At 40.8% G+C, this 27,102-nt stretch overlaps 2 protein-coding genes across 7 annotated transcripts in view; one reads left to right on the forward strand and one right to left on the reverse strand.

Annotated features, from left to right (window-relative positions):
- smoc1 (SPARC related modular calcium binding 1) overlaps positions 1–12,917 on the reverse strand; it is a 49,324-nt gene extending 36,407 nt beyond the window's left edge. For all 6 annotated transcript variants that reach the window (XM_053336315.1, XM_053336314.1, XM_053336313.1 and 3 more), the window contains exon 1: positions 12,570–12,917. In XM_053336315.1, the coding sequence (XP_053192290.1) occupies positions 12,570–12,671 (102 nt within the window). In that variant the 5' untranslated portion in view covers positions 12,672–12,917. The remainder of the gene's footprint in view (positions 1–12,569) is intronic.
- An 11,093-nt stretch (positions 12,918–24,010) lies between these two features.
- On the forward strand, positions 24,011–26,530 carry ccdc177 (coiled-coil domain containing 177). Its single transcript, XM_053336091.1, has one exon. The coding sequence runs from the start codon at positions 24,011–24,013 to the stop codon at positions 26,528–26,530; it is 2,520 nt and encodes an 839-aa protein (XP_053192066.1).
- The last annotated feature ends 572 nt before the right edge of the window (positions 26,531–27,102 follow it).

The following is a 27,102-nucleotide window of genomic DNA, read 5'->3' on the forward strand; positions in this document are numbered from 1 at the left end:
GTATATACTATAATAATTACCATGGTCGCCACCTTAATTTAGCCTATTAGCATGCTAACATTGGCTAATTAGCAAAGTGCAGCTGAGGCTTATGGGATTGTGATCAGTTTTGCAGATATTTGAATTTTGACCTGATGATAATACTGGTAAACGGTTACACTATCACCAAAGCAATTATAGCTCATGCTGAGAGTGAAAGTTTGTTAGTTGGGTTCATCCTCTGGGGACAATGAATGTCTGCATAAAATTGTTGTTGAGATACTGCCATCCCTAGAACCACTAGCATGACTAAAAATCTAACTAAACGGAGACACAAAATGCCACAAAAAAAAAAAATCAAACCCCCCCCCCCCCCCATAGAGAGAATCTCTAATAGCAGACAGTACTACTAATGTCTAATCTAATCTGCTGACTCAGACTCTGCACTGCATCACAGCCACCTCTCAGTGTCGTGTCTCACAACAGTTTCTATGGGACCATTGCTTTATATTAGTTCCTCACTAAAATAAATGTGCATGTGGTTCACATTTAAAAACTGCTAAAATAAAGTCAAACCAGAAGTGTATGACAGTGAGCCTAGATCACATGGTATCTGAAAAATAACTTTCTTAAACAGCAGGGACAACCAGATGAGTGAGGTTTGTCTTTTAGCACCAGACAAACTAGTTCAAGCCATCAGCAAAGCTTTTTACAACATTTTTACACTTTTGTGTGGTTTCCAGCTTACCGAACACTATCTAAATTGTCCTGATGTGGTAAACCCCACCCATCTGGCATCTAAAGTAGGCTTAAACAAACGCTTAGTTATTTTTAGTTACTCTGTGACTTAGGTCTGTTTGACAGCAATCAGCTGCTACAGTATTAGCCAGGATGACGGGACCTGGCATTATCTCCTGAGAGAAACCAGCCCCTGCTGTAAGGCCAATAATGGCTGGGGTTAAGACCCGCCCGACGTCCCTTAATCAAAACCAAACAAACACATCTAAATTAACCAGAATAACATGTAACAGGAGCTATTGCTGGATCTATGAGGCACACGTGCTGCTCAAAATAACATTAATTACCTAAACCTGCGGGGAGAAACACGCTCATATTCCTTTGCTGAATATCATTATTTGCAGTTTTACAATATACTGCAAGAGAGAGGACATCAAAGATTTACAGAGAAGCCACAGCGCCAAACAATATAATTGAGTATTGAATGCACCCCTGAAGGAATAATCTCACTTTAACGACCGCACAGAGGCCCTTTCTTTAATTTTAAAAGGGGAGAAAAAGGGAAAATTGATATATTTTTTTAGCTTTAATGGACAGGAATACTGCTTAGATATAAATCCCATAATCTTACAAGGACATGATATCCTCCTCTGTCTGACAGCCCACCAAAGAGTCTAAAGATGAGTTGGAGGTAAAACACCAGGGGAGTTATGTGACGGTTTGGTGCTGATATCCTGACCAGGAAACAATGAGCGCCGAGATTCTCACATTTAACAAGCCAAATTCCCCTTACATACACACACGCACACGCACACACACACACACACACACACACACATCTCAGCCAGAAGCACACGAAGCCCTGAGCTCTCCCGCCACCACTCATAAAATAAGTGAAATGCAACCCCCATTGTGCAACCATTACAGCATTAGCAAAATGGTCTTTTTTTACCGTCACTGGCAGGGAATCTGTTCCAGCCTCACCCGCAGCAGTGGAACAAGAAGAAAGAATATGTTTCGAAAATAGTAATTTTTTTATATATGTATATACACACGCGCTTAAAAGGTTGACATAGGGGAAAAGCAGGCTATGTAAAACCCAACAAAGGTAGTAAATAAACAAATATGCGGATTACGTCTACTACAGTAAATGCAATTAAGTTCAACTTTCCAGCTGGCTTTATGTGCATGGGGTACAGCTCATTTATTTGGAGAAAATTAAGTTTAAAGCCAAACATGTTACACAATATAAAGAGTTGATTTTATTCTCACCCTTATTACTGTAATCAGCTCCTGATTTGTTTGGACATAAATGTGCTGAAGGTTCGCTTAACAACATGTTAGTTGATTTATGTCCCAGATACATCAAAGCTGTGATGACAGGAAAGATTACACTGTGAACAGATGTAAGGCCAGTAAGATAAAGTTCTGTTTCTGGAGTGAACACAACACCAGAATCAAGTTTATTTTTCATTTTGTCACTGAATATTAGCTAATAATAATAATAATACATCAACAGTGGTGTCTTAAAGGACCGTGCCAGCTGTTAGCTCATTTAATGTTTTTCACTTACAATTTAAACATCAGCACTTACTATTTTTCAAATTATGCTGTAGCGTTTTAGAGATTTTAACACATTTCTAAAGTTCCAGCTACCCAAGGATTTGGCTTTTCTGCTGTCTATGTTATGTCAAACCGGCATAGTAGTTTAACGTTTATGCGTAATGTACCTCTGGACACTTTTAAACTGCCAGAGCTTGAACTTTACATTAATAATTAATTTTCAAAGTTATTACAGCCATCAATTAGCATGATTGATTTTTTCAAGGTGAAATCTGTTAAGTAGAGATGTCTTTCCCTAGCATATGTTGGAGTCACCTGTCCTCTCAAAGAGCTGTCAGTTTATTTTAATGTTTGCAGAAAAATAGCACAGTGTTCATATTTACACACTTATATAAATGCTCAAGATACTTCTGTGTGGTCTAATGTAACACTGGAGGGAGAGCAGTGCACTTAAAGCACAGGCATAGATAAGTGATCCATGTTTTGGCATTTAGCCCTTATCCTGGCTTGATATCACAAGTGATGATAAAATCAGATACTGAGTACTGGAAAAAATTGTCTGTTCCACTTAACTAACAGGAACACGCACCTTGATATGAATGATATCACCGCTTCGAAAGAAAAGGCTTTTGCATGCAGAGATGGAGATTTATTATAGGCCGGGCTTCATCTGTGTGTGTGTGCGTGTGTGTGCATGTGTGTGTGAGACAGAAAGAGAGAGCATTGTTTGCCAGCTCCATGCTAACGTGTGATGGGCTCATTACCCCCTTGGGCACAACAACAACAAACAATACAACAAAGACCAACACATACATAAATACATACATATAGGGCCATCTAATGCATCCCGGTGTCATTAAAGCCAGGCCCTCGCTAACCAACAAGTGGATAAAGGAGGTAAAGGATGAAAGTGAGCCAACCACAGAGGTAACAAGCCAATGAAAGTTGTCCACCAAAGTCGGGGCTAATTGTGTACTGTTGTGTACTTTTAACAGGCTCAGGTAATCACTTTTGTCCAATAATTAGCATTTAGTTTTCAGGAAATCTATAAAGCGAATGCCATCCCTCATGCTGTTTCAATTAACACACTTTACTTAACCGTGTTATAAAAAGAAGTGGAGAAAATAAAAAGGAATGTATGAAAAGCTGTGCCCCTTCTTCTCCTCCCCCTTATTCCCTTTAAATTTCTAATTAGGTTTTGTCTTGAAAAGAAACCTGTAATTTAACTTTTTCAAAGTAACCCTTAAAACAGGGATCCAGCAAGAGCGAAAACGGAGCTGGACAACTTTCACACAGGAGGTGCAAAGTGTGTGTGCCACTCACAGCGGGAGGGTGGGGCTTGGGCTTAAAACATTAAAGTGTAGTCCCCAGCTCCACTGTTCTTTAATTTGACCTCTACATGTAATTACTGTTATTTCTTCAGTAAAGTCACACTGATTTTAGTACGTTCTAACAGCTAACTTGTGTAGAAAGTGAAGCGCTGGGAGGTTTTGCTGAATGAAAAACAAACTCTGATAAGCCTCAACACACCTTAAGACAGTAGTGTAGTATCTGGATTTCATAAGATAACATACAGTATTTCAATTAGAAACACATTATTGTGTAACATGAAGAATCTTTTGTTGTTTAGTTTTTTCAAAATGGGCGGTTAGCACCCTGAAAAACATGCAAACTGACAAGCATTGCAAATTAAGCATCCGTAGAAATGATTTCAGTGATAAATCTAGTGATATTTTATATTTTCATAGTCAACAAAAGTCCAACAAAAGACCAAAACCATCTATAAATTGATTCGTCAACCAAGAACCGTGTGTATTTAAAGCCTGATATATTTTCCTACTCTGTCCCATGGACCTCCATTGTTGTCAAAAGCTATTAAAAAGCCATCATTGAGCCACACACTGTCACACTGAATGACACGATCTCTCATTATGCTGAAAATGGGCACTGTAGTTTGTTTTGAGGCAAACCCATATACAACATCCTGCTGCTGTAAATACTCACTAGAATCTGCAGCTGAAAATAGTTCCCAACAAATGCAATATGACTACAGTGCCCATCTGTTTTTAGGAAATTCCTTAGCCTCTGAAAAATTACACTATATATTTGTAACCTGCCTCTAAAGGTCTGCATACAGTATATGATTCAGGACCAGTACGCTAGAAGTCACAAAGTATTGAGAGACAGACTAACAAATGCTTGTTTTTGGTCTTTTTATGGGATTTGTTGACAATCAGCTTTATCCTTTAATTTAAACTCCCTGCAACTGTACTGTCAGGATGATAAAGGGAACAAAGGCAATTTACTTTTTCATGTCCTCCACAAAACAGAAAAAACATGTAGTACTGTACCTGCAAAAACTGATTTCAGCCGCACAAAATAATTGTTATTCAGTATTTACAGAATAACCCAATCAAATAGTGTACTACAAAAATCATTATCTTCCTACAACTCATAATCTCCCTTGATAAGAACAATATGTATATTGCACATAAGCAACAAAAAACAAAATTTTCTTTCTTCTTCTTCTTTCATCTTTATGAAGTAAACTTTCTTGATTTATGCCAACCTTTGTAATGTATTAGTTATATTTATAGTATCCAGTCCATGCAATCTGATAAGAGTCAAAGAAAAACATTTTCACACCATGCTGAAATCAAATTTCCTCCTGAGATTGTTGTCAGGAGATTAAATACTAGATTAATGTGAAGGATGACTTCCTTATTTTTCTTTTGAAGTGGTGTAAAGAAATCAAAATGAAAGTGTGAGTTAGGGAGGGAGAGGGGTCTGTTCTTCCTTTTCGGAAATGGCTCTAAATCTGATTAACAACATTCCTTGTTTGTCACTAATGCTACATCCTGGCTACAGAACAGTCAGCTGTCTCTGCTGTTCCCAGGCAGCGGTGTGTGTGTGTGTGTGTGTGTGTGTGTGTGTGTGTGTGTGTGCGTGTGTGTGTGTGTGTGTGTGTGTGTGTGTGTGTGTGCGTGTGCGTGTGTGTGTGTGTACATCCAAACCACATTACAATAGGTTCCACGCCACCATTGCTGCAGACTTAAGCTGAGACCACTCGCTTGTTCATATCAAAAGAAAAGAAAAAATTAAATATCTGTCAGAGCAGAGGCTAATCTGCTAATCTGAGCTAGTCTGATAGAGAAGAGGAAGTGTTTCTGCCGTCCAGATAATTTGAATGATTACAAAGAGCCACGGGTTTTTTAACAAGCACTATTCCGCTTACACAAGAGCTGGTGCATGTCACTTAAAACCACAGAGTTTACATACAATAGAGCAAGCTGACATAGTGGACTAGATAATTGTGTAACTGCAAACGCACCTCATAAACTGCGACTATCAGGAGGATCTGCGAGGGGAAAGAAATGATGAGTGACGTAGCGATGATTCATGCATGGAGCACACTGGCCTGAAATCACAGAGCTGGACTTTGACTGTGTTTCATTACACTGATTAGAAAGCCCCGAAATTGAGCATGAAATGCGTTTGCTGATCATGCAATCATCAGAGGGTATCGACATATGTAAGCAATTTGATTGGTTGCTTGTGGAGTCACCCCTAAAGCCATCTGTCAGTGGCCTGTGAAATATAAGTGGAGTCTAGGTGTCTAGTCATGTAAAGGCCTTGGCTCGCGCGCCTGTATGTTTTGGACTAGTTTTCAGTAAACTAAAATCAATTTGTTGACATTTAATGGGATTCAGCAGTACTTCTCAGGCTTTTGTTATAATTAAATGTTTTAGTGTGCCCCATTTCCCTGAACTTGTCTTTTTTATTCTACTTCAGTCAGAGATTTCCAACATTTAAGACCTATTACCAACCTCCACAGAATAGATGTGACTTTTATTACAGTCATTTTCTTTTCATGTGATGGATTTGTCATTATGATTGCGTAACGCTGGGGCACAATGTGAAACTAACATGACCACAAGTCTACAAGTCACACTAGCAGCTCTGAGGTTGGTAAGACTCATTGTTGAGAAAACCAAACTGTTATTGTAAACCAGAATATTGAAGAAGAAAAAAAATCACCAATGTTGCAGTTGAATGTCTGAAAAATGCACAAATGTCAAACTCATGGAGACACAAGGGGAGAAGTCACCAAAGTCATTTAGATTCATCTTCTGGGAACCACGACTGTCTGCACAAAATTTTATAGCAGCCCTACCATTAATTATTGAGATTAATTGACCAATAGATCGACACTGTAATCCCAGAGTCGTATCGCTAGTATACCATTAGTGTTTGAGATACTTGATACTTAACAATTTTTGCCCGTTTAGTGATATGACCACAAGATGGCAGCGTTAGTCTATCTGCCGATCCAACACACTGATTCAGATCAAGATATCTCAATAACTACCCAGATATCTATTAAGTCTGGTTAGAATAAATCAGATAGAACAGATCCTTCGTAGGATGTTTCCTTGTTTCCTAATTAGTCTGTTATCACTTGACTAGCATAACTCCTTAATCTTAAAAAGTAATGGCTGCAATTACTTTATAGTGACAGTGGATATTCATGGTCCCCGGAGAATGTTTTTTGAAGAGAAAAAAAACCCAAAACAAAACAAAGCATTTCCTCTAGTACAACCATTGTGCCTATATTTGCACTTTTGCAAAAGAAAGATCAGAATCAAATGGAAATTTAGAAATTTACTAAGCAGAGTAGGCTACTGGTCTCAACATGATTTTAGACACAGCTGAACATGAACTTTCCTTCAGCACCACCCTCAAGCAAAAATGTCAATTTTATACACAAGATATCGAATACTAAATGTCAAGTTACTTTACCATGGATATACATACTAACTAGAAGATTAGTCTCTTTTGACCACCTGACTTTCCTTTAGTTCTATTGTCAGGCCAACATTTAAACACATTTTGCTGTCAATATTCATGGTTCCCAGAAGATAACATTTCCTTTTAGTTATCTCTGTGTCTTCTTTCTAGAATTATACTAAAATGTACACACAAAATAGTATATCCGGTATTTGTTGGGCATGTTCATGATCCCTAGAGGAAGAACCTTTTTGGGTTGTGTATCAATCATCAGATCTGTAGCACCATCCAGAGGCCATTCACTTCTTGGCAGGAAGCTTCTAAGAACAGCACGATAGTATGCATATTGTGGTATCATTATGCAAAATCTCACCACCATTCAACAAAAAAAAAAAAGACCCCAAAACCACAAGCTTCATCACCAATAACTGTTTTTAGGGATTTTTTCCCTTAACTGCCTAATCAGAAACTGCTGCTGAACAAAAAGTCAGGACAAGTTAATCTAAAAGGTTTGTATTTCATGACTTCTTTTCACAGAAGACAGTGATGCCAAACTGTGACCTTATTACTTTGCCAAGAATGTTTTTCCCCATAAAGGCTAACTGGAGAAATGTGCACATCTGTGTGATTACGGTCAACAGCTCGTCATCTATGCATCCCAGTGGTTTGATGGTTAAGGGACAAGCCTTTGATGCTGGCCTTCTTTTATCTCTCTTCCCATACATGTCAATGTCTCCCAAATACCATTGTAAGAATAGTTACTCTTACAGTCCACTTAATCACACACACACGCTCCACGAGTTTTAAGTATGGCATGGTTTATTTATTATTGTTGTTTATTTTTTTAACCTTTCCCCCAGTCTCTATAAAACTCTTTGTGATCAATTTTAGAAATAAATATAATTCATTCTTCTTTGTCCTTGTTTAAAGTAAATACATACAACTTATTTTATACCTGTAATTGTCTTTGCATATATATGTGCATAGATTTATGCACATCTATATTAAATCAGTAATTCTGCTTTGACTTAAGTAGATTAATACCAAATGATTGTGCTGGACTTCTTTTGAGAAGGTATTGATACATGCTACAGTACGTTTGAACCTCTTTGTCTCATAAGCTGATCCGTAAGGGAGCTTTCTTTTTAAGGAGATAGCCATGAGTTGGTGGGTTAATGACTGTATTAATACTGAAATGGTTACTGTCAAGATATCACGGTGGCTTGTGTAAGGCAATTTTACTTCTTCATGTGTAATAAAAGAGTCAACTAACTTAACTACTACTCAAGGGTGACATTCTGCTCTTTCCACTCCTAAATAATATCTAAAATGTTCCGGACGGCTCTCATTTGAACAGCTGTCCGGAGTACTGACAAACACATTCCCAGAACATTGCAGGAATGGTTAGGATTCCTTAAAAGTCCAGTCCATTTGTTGCATTTCTTCATTATTGTTTTATTCGGCTGTTGTCCAGCCTGTCGGTTGCAGAATGACAACAACACTGCTGAGTTGACATGTTTGTAAGATAGTTCAGATAAAAGCATAATTAGAGTTTAATATATACACGATAACACGTCTGTAGAAGTAATAATACATAATAACATTTTACACACAAAGATAAGTCATCATAATAAGTCTGTGGAAAAAGTTGTATATCTTTTATGGCTCTGGAGGAATTATGTCAAGTGATGTCAGAAATAAACAGAAATAAAAAGTCTGATGGTGATGTACAGTTTGAAAGCGTGGCCTTTTATCTAACATGGAGGGTCAAACTTCACGAATGCTATGGCAACGTGGTGGGGAAATATTTTAAATAGTCCACCAACTTAATATCTACAGTAGATAAATGTTTAAAGAAATAGAAAAACAGTTGACGCTAGTTTACATTCCACTTCCAATTATGCAGACATTAAACTTCGGTGATGTGCCAATTTTCTCTAAACTTGCCTCATCTGCCTCATCCTTAGTTACCAATTTTGCCTTTTGACAACCTCCAGATACAGTAATACGTTTACTTTTCTTTTTTCTTTAAGTGCACGTGATATACAGTAAATGTTTTCCAGCCTAGAAAAACTGTCAGAGGAAAAGCTGATATCTAATTTTATCACAACGTAATGTTTTACTGTTGGTGGAAAATGATGACAAGAAAGAATCTCAACTTGATTTATTTTTCACTCTTGACAGAATTGGCAAGAAATGTATGAGACACCCATTAATCCTTGTTTTAGGGTGGATTTATCCATTCATTTATCAAAATCTTGTCAAAGTAGATTTTTATCTCCCATCTCATGAAAGCCCAGATCCTGACCTCCATTCTTTTTTGCGGCGTAAGCATATTTAAGAGTCATTGCCCCACCGTACAACAATCACCCACATGCACCTGCACTCATACGTTTACATGCATCAACACACACATGCAGACCACTCACACCTGCACTGCGCCTGTGATCTTACTCATACCAATAAAAAGGCTTTCCTGCTTTTGAACCGGGGCTATACTTTCCTAAGATGAAGGTATGCAGACTTGGCCGGCACAGCTCTCAGGCCTGGCTGTTTATGTTTGTTTTTAAATGAGATTATGGGTCTTCACTGATGCTGTCATCAAAGTATGTGAGTTGACTACTCATCCCATCTCATCCCATCCCATCCGTGGCACTAACGAGTTGATTTGATGAAGGGGATTAAGGATAGGCGGGTAAGAGTGGATGGCATCAGCATTTGTTAGAGGTAATTTCTCACATTCCCTCTGAGAAACTGATGTCCTAGTGAAAACATGTTCATGGAAATGAGACCCTGCCTGCGTGACCACCACCTGCCTCATTAGACATATAATTACTGGTACTAAGGACCCAAAAACCTGCAAAATATCCTGTACTCATTAAGCAGTGCAATTAAATGTTGTATTTAAACTTTAATCATTTTAGACTGTATCATTTTGCATCAATATTCATAAAAAGGGTTTTTCAGTGAGATCATGCTTTTTGTGGTTCACTTTTTTCCTCACTGCTTTTTAATCACTAAATATTTCAGCCTGTGACTTTGCCTAGTTGATTACACAGAGACAGTGTTGCACTGCTGCCATAGCAAAGTGTGCGATCACCACCCTTAACCATCAACACACATCCTTATCATTTGAGTGGTGCTGTCCTCCCACTAGTGCATGTACAAGTTACTAAAACAATAAAGGAGACATCAAAGTTAAACTCCCAGCAGCCTCAAACAGAACCAAGAATGAGGAGGGAGCTTTTCACATTAAGTAGGACAGACTTATCTGCACACACAGTCACAAGCCAAAAGGTTCATATTATTTAAAGCTTTGTTAGTCTCCCAGTTAGTCGTATTCCCCAGTTTGGAGAATTGTTGCACCTATTGCATCATGCAGCCTCTGGGGAAATGAGAACAGAGCTTAGCTCAGGCTATCACCCCTGATATCAACATGGAAAGTGGGGGTGTGAATTCTGGTATTACGGCAGCTGTGAGCAATGTTAAAAGTATCTACTGTGGTGTGAGTGGGTGTGTGCAGCAGGCAAAGTGTGACTATTCTCCTTAGTGCCCCAATCCATGCCAGGAGGAGGACAAAGTGGATGCAGAGAGAGTTTTAAGTGATGATAAAGGTGATAAAGATGCTACAAATGTTCACTGAAACTTTGGAAAAATGTCATGCTTTTCATTGGTTTTCAAGTGAAAAGCTTTTGTCTCTAGAGTGTTAACTTTTCAAGAACTAAGAAGAGGCATTGAATTCAGATTTGGGGAGTTTGTCCAGTCTGGTTTTAAAGAGTATCAACATTTCTTAGCCAGCAGTGGAGCATGAAACTACTTCAACTAAAGATAAAACAGTAAAGAAGGAAGAAAAAAAGGACAGCTCCGATAGTTTCAGAAAAGGACAATAAATCACCTTTCAATTTGATTTCCTAAACTTCCTGGTACTGTATTATCCAATGTGGGTAACCACATATCTGGCACCTGAATCAGCCACAGTAAATATACCAAACACCAAATTCACTTGTATGACAGTAAAACCACACACTCCACCTGGATCTGTCATTATTTGGGTTGTAGGAAAGCAATTATAAAGTGACTAACAGCGAAGAGATTACGCAAAGTATGAATTTACTGTGATTGTGACTATTTCCATGGAGAAGTCTTGACCACAGTGTCTTGTGTAAGGGGAGGGGGGTTCAAAGACATTGTGAAATAGTTCCAATATGTGAGCGAAGTATTACATATTCATCCCCCCCTTGAGTCATCTTCCCCCTCTGACCACAAATATTACAGCGCATCTGTGATTTGAAACAATGCTGTTCCCCTTCGCTACGCATCACTTATTTCCCTTTCTGCCTGGACAGTGCCATGGGTCTTTGTGAAAAAGCTTGAACAGGAGGGGGAACAAGTAAAGCAGTGTGTGTGAAAGGAGAAAAAAAGATAGATGCAGATACGTGACAGTGACAAAGATCTGTCCTAGAAAAGTAGAGAGGACAGGGGCAAGGATGCTGTGGTAGAAAAAGGAGGGTAAAACTCTGGTCAATGAAAGAATGAGCCTAATTTATGTTTCATATCCTTGCAAAGAGCCTTTCATCATGTCTTTAAGTATCATAATTTCACTTGTCATAACAAGAATGGAAATTGTATTTAGGTGGATTTAGCTTTGTTACCCCACCTGAAGAAAGACAAGAATCTGGACCAGAGTTTCTCTCATAGTGACTCAAAATGACTAAAGAGCCAAATTGATTTTATCTGGAAGAGTAACGCACCTAATAAGCATGAAAACACGCCATGGAGACATTTCCCGAAAATAAAAAGTCCTAATAAAGTCCTGGAAAGTCAGTCAAGGTTATGAAAAAGTGCCTCAAAGCATTTGAAACGAACTGGTTGCTATGTGAAAACTTTATAAAGTCATGAAGGACCCAGATTCAGCATGTCTGGGACATCTGGATTTATTGGATTAAAACTTTTTAGAATAAACACGACACTTAATTTACATAAATATTCAATATTAATGTCTTAACCCACAACATGTCGTTATTAGATCCTTGAGGTTTGAAAATCACTGAAAGTCATTGATTTGACGCCAATATACTACAGGACTTTTATCATTACAGCAAAATCATTATATAAGTTGTTATACACTTCGTATTACACCTGGTCTGGACAAAATACAGCCAATGCAGTCTATATAGGCTATAATACACACTATTCCAATGTGTGCAATACTTTAATAATGCTATTTCTTAAACGTATGTGGACTTGAAAAGCTCAGCGTTAACGTGTGAGGATTGCCTGAATCTTGTTCATTTAAAAGAGAGCGTTAAAAAACGGTGAAGCACCATTAAATTACTTTTTCTTAAAGATTTAATTTGGCTCATTTGTGTAATCTGATCTATAAGGCGCTACATTTTACTTAAAAAAAAAAGCATTACATTTTGGCACAGGATTCATTTTTGGTGCAGGTGAAACAGCGAAAGTAGATAACCCATCAGACACACAGACAGGTATGCACTCACCCGTGAACCAGGTTTCTGTGCGGAGACTTGAGGCAGGTAACAGAGGAACAGCGGCGCCAAAAAGTGCGACAAGGTGAAAAGCAGGAAAGCTGGCAATAACATAATTGCGCAGGAGGCAGGTAGGCTTGTCGGTCAGACTGATGATCAACAGGTCCACACGATGAAAAGATTCAAATAAAAACACTCCTTCACTGTCTCCACACTTTTTTTTTTCCTCTTAGTGATTTTTCCTTTGTCTGCTTCTCCAGAGACTTTTAGTGCCATGCGTGGGATGAGAAATTATGACTTGGCGGTGACCATAGTGATTGGTTTTATCCAGTGCGAAGAGGATCAGCTGTTCATTGCGGCTTCCACAGGTTGAGTTCCCTCTGTATCCATTGCAACTTCATTTAAAAGCAAAGGAGGGCCCAGCAGCATTGACTGACACTCCAGCTGTCCAATGGCAGCCCAGGGAGGGTAGCATTAAAGCCACGCCCACCTTAAAATGGTCCAAAATTAACGCTGAGCAGAGGAGAAAAGGCTGCTCTGCTTAGAAGGAGAGAGAGAGGGAGAGGGAGAGAGAGAGAAGCAGGAGACCCAGCAGCTGCGGGGACACTCAGTGTATTATCGTCAGTCTTTGAGAGCAGGGACAATGGCTGAGCAATTGTGAGGTCAAATTTTAGGTTCTCATCCCCATTCAGAGACATATAATGCTCTATAATAGCCTAGTATCCTGCTGCCGTGACATTTAGCCTGTGTACTTGGGTTACAATGGAAAACATCTATTGAGTAAAGTCAATAGCTGTCACAAGCACTGCAGGGGGTCAGCCTGTGTGTGTGTGTGTGTGTGTGTGTGTGTGTGTGTGTGTGTGTGTGTGTGTGTGTGTGTGTGTGAGTGTGTGTGAGTGTGTGATGGTGGAGCGAGGATTCAGTGGTTGATTGCGCCAAAACATCTGTCTGTGCCACTTTGTCCCTAATTATTGTCAATAGTTTTACTTGTTTTAAAGAGTAAACCTCATTTTCTTGCTTATTGTTGACACTATAGGACCATAAATGTCAAATCTTTTTCACATGCCCACATTTGATGCACTATAAATAAAAGTAATGCTGGATCATAGGCTGACATTAACATTAAGTTATCCATAAAATGTTTTTTCCCATTATCAGTAGGTTATACATCACAATATGATCTGATGGTGATCATTGCAACAAACTGTTCCACTAGATAAAACTCTTCACTCATATAAAAGAAACAACTAATGGCAATTTGAAAACTAATAATATATATTCTATGAAATAGTTAATTAACTGATTGGTTTATGAGCTGAAAATTAATGAAACAAAATTAGACATTTTAAGATGTCATCTTGGACTTGGGGTAATCGGGATGCATATCAGTCACATTTAATTAGACAATAATCACAGATGCAGCTCTAAATATGATAATATGATCACTATAAAACTCCACAAAAAATTGATATATAATTATAATCAATTACTGCCCCGTCGCCTACATTAAAGCATGTCAATAAAACTGGTCCAACACTGTCGTCGTCCTACAAACTCTCAACTTCTGGCTCTCACGTCCTGGCTCTCTCTCTCTCTCTCTCTCTCTCTCTCTCTCTCTCTCTCTCTCTCTCTCTCTCTCTCTCTCTCTCTCTCTCTCTCTCTCTCTCTCTCTCTCTCTCTCTCTGCTTTCTTTTTCTCCATCTTTCCCTTTTCAGATAAATTGTGTGGCCCATTGAGAGCAAGTTAAAAGGAAGGAAGAGAGACTGGAGAGGGTGAGTGAGGGAAGCAGAGTGTTGAGTGCAGGTGTTCAGCTTCAGTTCAGCAACCCCTCAATCCTCAAAAACTGGGCTTTTAAGAGCTGAAAAGGGCCATCCGGTCACCCTTTGCTGGAATGGGTAACCCCCCTCTCCTCAAATCCCCTATTCTCAGTCTTTGTCCCTATAGATATTTTTTAATTGTTGGCTATGACAGTTCAGCGGCTTTTTGAGTGCCTCAGTGAAGAGCCTTGTAATTAGAGCTATTGAGCTGCTGGAATTGGCACAATTAGGGTCAGCATTAATGATTTGTGTGTGCACCGGGCGGTTTCAGAAAAGCGGTATTTTCTCAGAAAGGATGGAGAGAATTCGTGAAGAGGGTCAGGCCAAATGGGAGAGAAGAAAAAGGAAGGCGCAGTTGGATATAAAAGAAGAAAAACTGAAGCCTTGGCAAACTCGAGACAGTGAATTATCTAAATTCTTGTTTATTGGACCACCATAGAGACTCAGCAAAGCATCCCTGTAGTATCATTATCAGAGCTGTTTCTCACTCCAGGGGCTTCAGATCCCCCCATCCAAACGGCTCTATGCCAGCAGGGTCCACTCATGTCCTGGCGTGAGTGGAGAAATGCTGTGGGAGGTGAGGATGAGGAGCAGAGAGGGGGAACAGGAGTGTCTCTTGGAATGTTAACGAGATCAGTTTATATCTGCTCTTCCCTCTCGGTTCAACCCTCCACCCCTAACAAAGCAGACCAAGTTTTCTGGGGTGTAAAGCTGTTGTAGGGAAAGCATGGCTCGACACTTTAATTCTGTTGTCATTTGGCTGAGCATGAAAGAAGACCTCTGACAACAAAAACAAAAAAGGAATGAATGGGCATGCTGAAAGGAAATGTACTTCCCAATTACTGCAGCGGCCCTTCCAAAGATGCCCCAGCCGCTGTCCCCCCGCCGGCTTACACCAACTACATACGGCCGAAAATTAGCAGGTGTCTGTAGACACAGAAACAGACGGAGCAGGACAGAGGCCACCCAGAGACCTGACAGCCGGAGGGGGGGCGGGGGGCGGGTTAGCACAGATGTTTGACCATGATGTCACATGTACGAAGAGTACAAGTTAGACACACACACAGAGTTCAGATGTGGTATGTTGAATGTTGTGGGTGAAAATAAGCTATAATGATTAGTCAGTTGTCCCATTATTGTTACTGTTATTCCAGGTGTAACATAAAAGTAACTACATTATTTCTTTATAACATCTACCATTACTTTTAAAGTTAGTTCAAATAGCTTCTTGTTATTCATACATGTTAATAGCTGTGTGTTAGTTCTATTAAACTATTTGATCATTTTAGATATGTAATATCATGAATATGTGAAACCAGGTGAACTGAGTTATGCAGAGTATAAGTACATTTACTCTTGTATTATTCTTAAATACCAATTAGATGAGCTTGAATTTTGACATTATCATTTTGTGCAACTTATGTCATCCCTGCTGTATTTTAGGGAAAAGTAGCTTTTACTCCACTACTTGTTACTTCTATTAATGTATATAGTATAAATGTAAGTAACTTGAATAACATGATGTCATTTTATATATTAATCTGTGGTGGTACATGTATTTACTCATACTGCACTGCACTCGAGCACAACTTTGATGTACACGTTATGTTACTTTATATTAGCCTAATATTTCTAATCCGCTATATTTGAGAGGGAAATACTATAATTCACTCCACTTACAGCTTCCTTTACAGCTATAGTTAAAGGTTCCTCTTTACTGTAAACTTCTTTTTTTTAATATAAAGGTAATCTTCCCGTAATACACAGTAGTAGAGCTTGTACAGTAGTTTGTGGTTGTATAAATTCTGCAAGTAGATTCATTTATCAATAATTTAACACTTAGGAAGATGTCATATAATGGGTGCTTTTACTGATCTCATCTTATAATACTTCAGTGTTTTACTTATGTAACATTTTGTATGCAGGAATTTTATTTGTAGTATCTGCTCATTGCGGTATTGCTGTAAATCGTCACACACTGAGGATCAATAAAGTCTTATCAGCTATAAATACAGTATCGGAATACTTTATCCCATGAGTCCTCTAATAACTCTCTGTACTGTATGTATGATAGCTCTTCAAAAGTTAGTGTTGCCAAACATGACCAAACACAATTACAGAGCTGAATGAAAGACAGACAGAGGGAAGGGGGCTGGGCGGTGTGCTCAATGGAAAAATCAGAGGTCAGATAGAAAGCCCTTTCCTTTTAAAGTGTCATCTGGATTTCATTTCATAAATTCCACATATTTTACATGTACTGGCCACAATTTTCACTAGCTCCTGAAAATGAGGAACTGTGTAGAGCCCTTGGCTGACCGACAGTTCTAGACAGCAGCAAACCTGGCCTCTTATTACCCTCTTCAAACACACACACACACACACACACACACAGAAGCTGATGTAGAAGCATGTCTAGTAGTGACGGAAACGCACAGCAACAAATAAATAAGCCCACAAAGCCGAATTATCCGTGACATTAATCAGGGTTGTGAGAGATTTTTACATAGCGAGAAGATGAAAGAGAAAGTGGCAACAGAGAGCCACGGGTGTGAAAAGGGCTATTGAGTCTGGACTAGGGTGTCCCGCACCTGCGCTGTCTATTCACCCCACTGTTTACACACTGTCATCCACAATTAATACCTCCTGGGGACTGGGCTGCCTGCCCTCTACAGGGCCCCCGGACCCATCCAGGGCCCTTATGGATGCCTAATTGAGCATACCGCTCTCCTGATTGAATTAACAGCTCTGTCTCTGGGACCTTTTCCCCTTCCACCGAGGAGGGGGACTAATCCACACCCGCATGGGACCCCTGTACCGTCCCACAGAAGACAGAGCAGAGGGAAGAGGGGAGGAGGGGGTGGGGTTGGTGGCTGGAGAAAGCAAAGGGTCAGAAGGGGGAGTTGTTGAAACTGTCCAGAAAACGTGGCCCTTTCTGTTGGCAAACCGAGGCTGGAAATGTGAACTGGGGGCAACGAAAGGTCTCAGTCTTCACAGGACCAGTAAGGTCCAGCAGGGCAGTGAGTGTGCAGCACAGAGCAAGTAAAAAGGCTGGATTGTTAAGAACATACACAACATTAGCATATACAGTACTGTGCTTATGGAGTACTTCTAACTTTCTCACAATCACAATTCAGTTGTCTGTTTGCATCACAGATATTCAATTTTGGATACATGTCAGGTCTAAAAGATAATACCGATATCTTTATAGACTTCACAGACCGTCTAATATAGTATTTTGGTTTTGTTCATGCTTTGTTTTTTAAAAAATCCTGTGTTTTCCCAGCTTTTTGGTTTGGCACCACTTAAAATTAACCTAAATCATTTTATAACCACATGTCAGAGGTTTCATGTCTACTGCTTGTGGCCAATTTATCTGGAGAGAGCTGTTGTTATATGAATAATCCTGAAATTATGCAGTTTTCCACAAAAAGCAAAAAATAAAAACTGAAAAATGACAAAATAAGCATAAGTTGGTGGAGAACAAGTATTTATTTTCTACTTTCCTACTCAGTTTATCATCTTACAACTCTCTATTGGAGTCAGGAAACTGTATGGAGATCCCGACTGCACACACAAGCTTATATGTAATTGAATAAGTAAGAATTGAATAATTATATGTGGTTGAAAAGCCACCGTAACATCAAAACTATTAGAAAACATTTACGCCATTTATAGAGAGTATTTGAGGATGTATAAGCCGTTAAATGAAGAATTAATTTACAAAAACGAATTGAACAAATTCAACAAATAAAAGACAATTGCACAGGAAAAGAAAATATTTGAAGTTATAAAGATTGCTTTTCTCTAGCTAAGTAGTATGGGAGAAACATGCATATTTGAAGAGAGAGTGACCAATGTGAAATATCAACTATCTAAGTCTGTAAGTTATCATGTGTCATGCTATTTTCTGAATTTAAACAGCAGAGGCAGTTTGATTTTTTTTTTTTTTTACAGTGATATTAATAACATTCTTACAAAAATAGAAGGGATATCATCACTTTTGGTTCACACTGAGAATGTTCCGCTCAGAGCAAACCCTACAGTGTCTTCTTGGCAAGATCCGCTGCAACAGTAGTAAAATATAATAATGTGGAAAATCAGAAGCCCTCTGGAGAGGTGGAAATGCACTGAGACCGACTGTATCCTCTTTATTTCCAGGTCTGTAAAAGAGTTTGCCATGTCTTTATCCATACTTGTCAAAGTTCAGCACACATGTAGAGCTGAAAAAAAAAAAAAAATCAGACCTGCCTCTTGAACAGAAATGAAATGGGTGAATTCATCTCAGCCGAGGCGGCTGACTGTAGAGTCATGGAGCCAAAAGTGGTTATTCTCTGAGTTCCCTGAATTTTTCTCTGTCTGTAATCTCTGGGCTGGATTCATGTGTTGCCTCTCCGTCGAAGAAAGCTTGCGTAATCGGAATAGACGGCACATATATCCTAATAACTGCACTGATAGAGACTCAACTTTGTTATTCTGACTTCATACTTCCTAATCAATCATTTGCTGGTTGAGCTCCAAAGCCAGAGAACCGATATGGAGTCAGTTTGAACTCCCAGGACTTCAGAGGCAAAACCTTTAAAATACTCTTATAATCATGCATGATTAACTATTCATGCTTTCAGTGATGCTCAGGAGCACATTGGCGATCTGCATCAACATACTGTATAGGTTTAGCTCTACACTGTATTAATCTTTTAATGGTCCATTAAACTGTCTTGAGTCATTATCTTTTCTTTTAACATTTCATGTATTTAGCTAAAGCTGTCATGCAGCTAGTGGGCTTAAAGTAAATATATGGGCATAATTGTTCATTTAGAAAAAGGAGAGGCTGTCCACACGCTGGAACAAGCTCTCAAGTATTGTAAAGTTTCAACCTGCAAGGTCTTTGTCAAGAAAATGTTTGTCTAACAAAGACTTTTCAGGCTGTAGGGTTAGACTGTCATTTCCCTTGTTGCTGCTTTTTGTCCTGCGGCTGTCCACAGCTAGGGTTGTATGTGCTCACCATCCACCCTTTCTTGCAGTTATTCAATTAACGTACATTGTGCTGTGTGAATCGTATCAGTCATTAAATCCTAATTCACCATATAACATATTACACAGACAGTTTGCAACAGTTTTCCATTTCAACAACAGATTTATATCTTAGAGAAAATATGTTATCATCACTCTCATATTTCTGTCTGGTTCTTAAACACCAGCCATGAGAAAGAAAAAATACAGAGGGTGAGTGGGATTTATGGTAATTTAACTGAAAATAGATTTTAGAGTATAACTTGGCACAACTCCACCTACTTACAAGGTACATGGAGAAGGAAAGCAGTCTGAAGGAGTCAAAAGTCCAGCAGCAATTGTAGAAGAAAGAACAACTTTATTATGAGATGGCTTATGGCCTTCCTCAGGGTCTCTTCAGGTTGACTTCTGATTCAGCATGTGCTTTTTGGTTATGCTTGATTAGTACAATATTTTAAAATATAAAATAAAACAGAGATTTTCCTCCAAATAAAAGGTAGTTGGAACCCAGAATACAACACAATACACATATGTACACATTTCCTACTTTTGAATGAATCTGATCTTTATTCCTCGTACCTCCTCGTGCTCCGGGCGCTCACCACCAGTCGGGCGTTGCAGTAGGCTCCATGGCTTCACAGAGCTGCTCACCTCTCGATGAACCCCCCAATCCAGTTTCGGTGGGGAGCATGCCCTCCCAAAAACAAAAACAAAAACACAAAAATTTCTGTCGAGCATAACCCTGCACCAGTGAACTGTGCAGCAACCACACCATGCCCCGCTCCCCTTTGGTCCCCCTCCCAGACCCCATGCCCCCTGTTAACAAGCCAGCCAGCACGTTCCCTGTTGTCACTTGTTACCCTGCTGTCCCTCTGATACTGCTAACGGGCGGGGCCAATTAAACTCGCACTGTTCCCTACACCGGGTCAGGAGTTTAGTGGGTCATCATTGCTGCAATTCTCACCCAGAGTTATCTAATCCTGATTCAACCGCTCGGACTGGACCAAACCAGACTGGTCTCTCTCAAAAAAGTTACTTTCAGTGAATACAATCCATTCATTCATTTAGTAATAGTGTGTGGTGAAAGAAAATAGACATAGAAGTACACAACAGAGACAGCAGGCACTGTTAGTACTTTAGTACTTCTAGTATGGGCGGGTGTCTCTTGGAGGGCCATGGACTGGCTCTCTTCCTGATATAGGAGTTATTCTGTTGCTTGGTCTGTACATATCTGAAAATGCTGCTCCTGTGGTGTGCCCCAGGGTTATGTCTTGGGTCCTATGCTATTTTCTCCATATGCTTCCCTTAAGTCACATTATTAGAAAAGTGTTATCTCTTATCACTGTTACACTGATGATATTAACAACTATGACAACTATAAAAAAACTTGATGGCAAACAACTTTTTACAACTAAACTCATAAAAGACTGAATTCCTTATCGTTGCTTCAGATAGCAGAGCTCCCAACTTTCAATTTGGTCCCTTTCTTCAGCTGTACAATCTAATTTTAGATCTCATTTAATCTAATCTCTAATTTAGAATCTCATTTGATCAGGATATGCACTTCAATCAACATATCAAATCATGAACTCATACATGTTTTTTCCATTTAAGGAACATTGCCAAACTTAGATCTGTTGTATCCCGAGATCAGGTTTTTATTTATTTATTTCATCCTGGTTGGACTAATGCAGTTCCCTTGTCACCTGCCTCAGCAAGTCCTCCTTTGACCCAGAACGCTGCTGCAAGGCTGATGACCAGGTCCAGCAGGACAACTCACATCAGACCCATCTTATCTTCTTTACATTGGCTTCCCATCAAGTTTAGGATTCATTCTCACATACAGAGCCCTGCATGGTCTTACCTGCTCTATCCTTATATCACCAGTCGGTTCTGATCAGGGCTTACTGGTAGTCCGCCACTCTCAACGGAAAACAAAAGGTGATCATGCCTGTAAACATACAATCTGCAGACATAAGTGTAGCAATGGAGTATCTTGGATTATCAGTGTCTCTATATCAGAGGCATCAACCCCACTGATGACGCAATTTGTGAGTCCTTCCAGCCCTGTAGTTGCTGTTCTGCCTCTGAACCCTCTGACCTTTCACCTCAAACACAATCTCCTGCATAGGGATTAAGAAGTATAAACTTGTTACAAAGCACAAAGCATATTTCCCAGCATTAATTTTAATTTAATAACTGTCCTTTCCACTTTATTCCTATGCAGAGTCAGTGGAGGGCGGAGGCAGCAATATGCAAACCAAATCATTTTAGAAACCTATGTGGTTTGATTTTTTGCTTTTTAAGAACATTTAAATAATGAAATAATTAATTCACTGCTTAAATTGGGAGGTCCCTCTGATAAAAATCCCAGTAGCCTATCCCAGCATGCACTGTGTAGACGACAAACACCTTGTAGCGTATACGAGACCCTTTTAGAGCCAACAAAGACAAATCAGACAGCAGACTAACTTAGATTCTCCACCTGACTTGCTCATCTTAAGCAAACATACAGATAATTATGATGGGTGCAGCCAATGACCCATAATGGACTATTACTTATTTTACAATTCCTCAAATTTAACGTTCAATGTTTATCTAGGCGAATGTTTTATAGGCTATATGTGTTGTTGTGAATGGCTTTTTTTGTTTTGTTTTAACTTTACTGACCAAAATATTACCATATTACATTTATTATAACATTAGTGTTAAGCAAAAGATATGGTTACAATTGTAGCTTATATATGTAGATAAACAGAAATAGTAAAATAATAAATAAAAATTGCAGATAAAGTTGAAATATTTTCCAAAATTTCATTATAATTGTGTAGACTCTCTTATTACTTTTTATGTTGAGTAAAAAGGTAAGAATTTGAAAGGATGAAAGGAAAAAGATGTAAATTCAGGTGTGTGTCATTCTGAAAGGCTTCATGAGGACATTAACAGGTCAAATATAACAATAAAATCAGTTGTAGTTCAGTTTTGGGGGGATTATGATGCTTATTTGATGCCGACAAGAACAAACATAACTTTGGTATTACATCGCTCTCTAGTGGCTGTTTTCAGTAATTACAGTCTATTTAATGCCAGACGCTGCAGGATGGCAGATGGCAGCTATTATAGACAGCGGTGTGACTTTTAATGGACTAGCCTGTACAGATTATTTTTTTAAAACATCTATTTTTAGATAGCCACGACATTCATACATATGTATTTTATTCATTTTATTTATGTTTATAGTTTCATTCTCTCGCATACAACACAATTTTAAAGAGGCATCATGTTGGAAACTGAATAAATTATAATAAAGACACCTTCTAAAGACAGATTAGTGTCTCTGGTAGAGAAAAGGGCCCATAGGAGGAACTTTGCTTCAGGCGAACACATTCAGCACCATTAGGTTTTGTTATTAAAGCATGTAATTAGAGTGGACAGGCGCTTGGTTAATTGCAGTGAGCAGATTGTATTTTTAGCGTATTTGCCACAAGCAGGCGGAGCTAAGGAGGCTGAGATGGAGGGATGCTGCTGAATAGCAGGTGGAGATAGCTGATGTTTACTGGATGCTTTTTGCTGAGGGAGGATCAGAGGAAGCCGGGTCGGATATTTTTCTCATCGTAGAAAGTCAATTTCACTCTGGGGAGCGTTTGGTATTTATTTTTAATCGCGGCGGGCACAGATCTCTGCAGACTGACAGGCTGAGAAAGGCTCCGTCTGTGTCTGTCGTATCGCTGGAGGTTGCGACGATGTGATGCTCCATCGTTGGGTCGACGGCCGAAGCCTTTTCTCTGAAACTTGATATTATGCAGGGAACAAGGCGGACTGGAAGGATTGAAGGGGAACAAATCACCGGTTTAGAAAACGTTTTACAAACTGGCAGGTCAGTGGTTGATTGCGTGGTACGCAAATATATGAAATTCAATCAATCCACGGGATTAAATAACAGTATACATTGTCTTTGTAACACCACAGAAAACAGCAGTCACATCTTTAATGTAATCTGATACCGAATTTTGACTCTGAGTCGTGTTAAATGAGAAAGTGGAGCTGTTTTCTGCTCATGCTTGTACAGAAAAGTCTAGGCCTTGACTGTTTGTAGGTGTGAGTCCATGAGAGTGAGCAGAGGATAATAGATCTGTTCAGTGCTTGTTTACCAGATAGGATCTCATTCATGTTGGTTAAAACACACTTTTACTACCAGATTGTTAATAATAAATATACCAGGACTCTATCTCTGAGGTATTTATAGGTTGATTTTGTGATGTAGAGTGAAAAATATTGCTATGAGTAATCAAATTCTCTCAGCCTAGTAACTCTGCCAAAAATAGACTATATTAAAAGACTGTGGTGTTTTTGTGTGTGTTATGTCACATCCCTGAAGGGAAAATGTCTCATCTGGTCTAAAATCATTGAATGCATGAATATGTGTTCATGCATGCATGCTACTCTGAACCTGCGTTATGACCCTCCCCCACAGACTGCATCTCTCTTAAGCTCTAGACTGAATGCTATAATCCTCTAATTGAAACCTCTTCCTACTATTTTATCAACCTCCCCTCATGTTTTATACAATCCCCCCTCCATCAATCCTCGCCCCCTCCCTCTCTCTACCTGCAGTATTAGCCAACTATGGTCGACCCCTCGGAGGCTGAGGAGCAGAATAAGTGTAAGGGCCCAAAGCTCGATACACCAACTGTGGCCGCTGAAGACCCTCGGTTGCCAGACCAAGCCGATGGCACAGCAACAGAGGAGGAAGGGGACGCCGGTTTCGAGACGCCGCCAACAGGCAGTGCTGAGCCGAGCCCCTGCCATGCTGCATCCACGGCAGGGCCTGAGGCCTCCTCTCAGGGGGTCCCGCCTCAGCAACCACAGACTCAAACTGAGCCCAAATTGCACCTGGACCTGTACAACTTTGACTCGCCAGCCGCAGAGGGCAGCCGCTATGTGTTAACAAGCCCCCGCTCTCTGGAGGCGTGTGCTCGATGCGGGGTCAAACCTGTGGAGCTCCTGCCCCGCCCGCTGGCTGACTTTGCTAGGGAAGCTCCAGGCCGCTCCATGCGTGTTGCGACAGGGCTGTATGAAGTCTTTGAGAGGGACAGGAACGCCAAACTGAGGCAATGCAAGGAGGAGAGGGAGAGGATTGTAAGGGAGGAAAAAAGAAGAGTTCTGCAGGCAGCAGTCAATAGCAACAGCAGTGCATCATCCACCTCAGTGGAGCAGCAGCACAAAGCCACTTCCGGCTCCACTCAGCCTTCAAAATCTGGGCCAGTGACCTCCAGCTCAGCCCCTGATTTTGGAGCATCCCCTAGAGCCACAGCATCAGGTCCATCCTCTAAAACAGGTCCAGCTCTTTTATCTAAAGCCACTTCCTCCAGTCTTAGTACCTCCCCTAAATCTACTCAGTCCACCAGCTCCATGCCATCCTCCAAGACTACTTTCCAAGGATCTGTCAAGCATCCTTTGCCTTCATCATCCGAACAAGTGAAAGCCACACGGCCGGTCTCTGGCCCTCCACCAATAGTCAGGAAGTCCTCTGGTGGTAAATCTTCAAACACCTTCCCCAGATCAACACCAAAACCCCCGTCCTTCCCCAGAGCAAAATCTACATTAACTTCATCAGTGTCAAAGCCTCCAGCTCAGACATCTGGGAATCCTCTTAATGGTGTAACAGGAGGACCGTTCTCTCAGCACAATGGACATCTTGGATTACATTCCAAGGTGAAAGGAAAAAGCCATTCGCTGGAGTCCTTACAGCGAAGGATGGATCCAGTTTGTTCGTCCACCTCCAACACCACAACTACTACCACATGCACCTCATCAGAGTCGGGTGCTTCCTCTTCGTACAGTTGGGATGGCGCACGAGATCACTGGGCTAAAGTCTCCAGCCCCCGAGCTCGTACCCTGGCCACTTTCAACTCCCTGATGGGCCGCAGTCTCAGTCTTGGTGACCTGAGTCATTCTCCTCAGACAACACAGAAGGTGGAGCGCATAGTAAGAGAGGTGAAACGTCGAGGCCTGAATGCCGTGTCCGAGCGTGACCGCAAGATTGCAGCATTGATGCTCGCCAGATATCAGGAAGAAGATATCATGAGTCAGACTCGTTACGTGGCTCACCTTCAATGGGATAGCGAACGCAGAATGGATGAGCTGCGGCGTGAGCAGGAGGATCGAGAGAAGCAGCGTGCAGTGCTTCAGTGTCAGCGGGTGTGGCAGACACAGGTGTCGATACGTCAGCGAAGACTCAGTCAGCAGGAACGAGACTCAGCTGCTGCCAAACTCCGACAGGCCGAAGAGAGTGAGGAGCGGTGGAGGGAGCTCGCAGAGCAGCAGGAGCGCACCCGTCTGCAGAGGTTACAGCAGGTAGCACGAGAGGAGAAACATAAGAAAAGTCTTCAGGAACAGAACCGGAAGGCCCTGGAGGAGGAGAGGGCGGCCATGGTGGAGCAGGAGAGGCTGCTGCTGAAAGAGAAGCTCACCATGGCCGAGCTGAAGAGGCAGGAGAAGGAGCACCAGTCCCAGGAGGAGAGACGAGGTCTGAACAAAGCTGAGAAGAGACGCCACGCTGCTCTGATCCAGGAGATAGCCCGCAGAGAGCAGGAGGAAAGAGAGGAGGCCAGGAGGGCAGCAGAGGAGAAGCTCAGCCGCTCCCTGGAGAATTATGAACAGATAGTAGAGCGTCGAGGTCAGGAGCTGAAAGAAAAGGCCAAGCGTGAGGAGAAGCAGATCCAGAAAGCACGCAAGGCTGCAGAGAAGCGTGAGAGGCAGCAACAACAACAGCTGGAGGCTCGCGTGAAGGAGGCAGAAAAACGAGCCCAGCAGGCGGCTTTGGTGGCTGAAGAGAAGGCCAAAGAGAAAGCTCAGCGGGCCGTCCAGAGCCGACAGGAGAAGGAAAGACTTCAGAGGCTCAACAGGCAGCGCGTGGAAGAGGAGGAGAAGCAGAGGCGTATGGAGCTGCTGCAGTCCATCGAGAGGAAGCTGGAGAAGAGCGAGCAGATCTTCAAAGAGAAGAGGGCGGTGCTGGAGAGCGCTCGCTCCGTGGCCAGAGCCTCTTTCCACGTGCGGGACAAAGTGCGGGAGGAGACCAACATGCGTACTTTTGATAAGATGGCTCTGGAAGCTCAGCTCAAAGCCAGCCTGGATGAGAAATAAAACCCATGGCTTTATAGTGAACTCCTTACTTCTGGTCATGTGCTTGGCTCTTGCCTCCATCGTGACCCTCATCAATCAACAGCTTTACCCTTTTTCTCCCCTTTTTCCTTACATATCTTTACCCATCAGTTGATTTTACTACATTTTTGACCATCAACTTTTATTAAACGCCCTATCGAAGCAAACCAAATCAAGACATCATGTTATATCATGGATGTAATGAGACTACAATCTATATCAGCTGTGAAAAGTGAACAATAAGCCTCTGGAACATAAAGTAGACTTCATATTAGATAAGAGCTAGAGAGAGTTGCCTTGTGTGGCAACACAACCCCTCCTCTCTCTTTCTCTTTGCCCTCCGCTCTGTCAATCTCAGCTACTGGACTGAACTGAAAGCTGTGCTGGAATGAATAGAGTCATTGTTGACCAGGAAGCACAACTCCATGACAACTATAGAGGCTTTTAAGGGGGCACTCCTGTAAGGGAAAACTGAGCATAAGAAAAAGAAAAAAAAAGCAGAAATGGTCCGAAGACCCTTTAAGTAAATGAGGGATCCTTTTGTACACACAGCT

This window comes from Scomber japonicus, chromosome 16 (assembly GCF_027409825.1).
Source record: "Scomber japonicus isolate fScoJap1 chromosome 16, fScoJap1.pri, whole genome shotgun sequence".
In the NCBI taxonomy this organism is placed as follows: domain Eukaryota; kingdom Metazoa; phylum Chordata; class Actinopteri; order Scombriformes; family Scombridae; genus Scomber; species Scomber japonicus.

Bases quoted from the DNA above. Each gene is read 5' to 3' on its own strand.
- ccdc177 (XM_053336091.1), top strand. From the start codon at position 24,011: ATGGTCGACCCCTCGGAGGCTGAGGAGCAGAATAAGTGTAAGGGCCCA.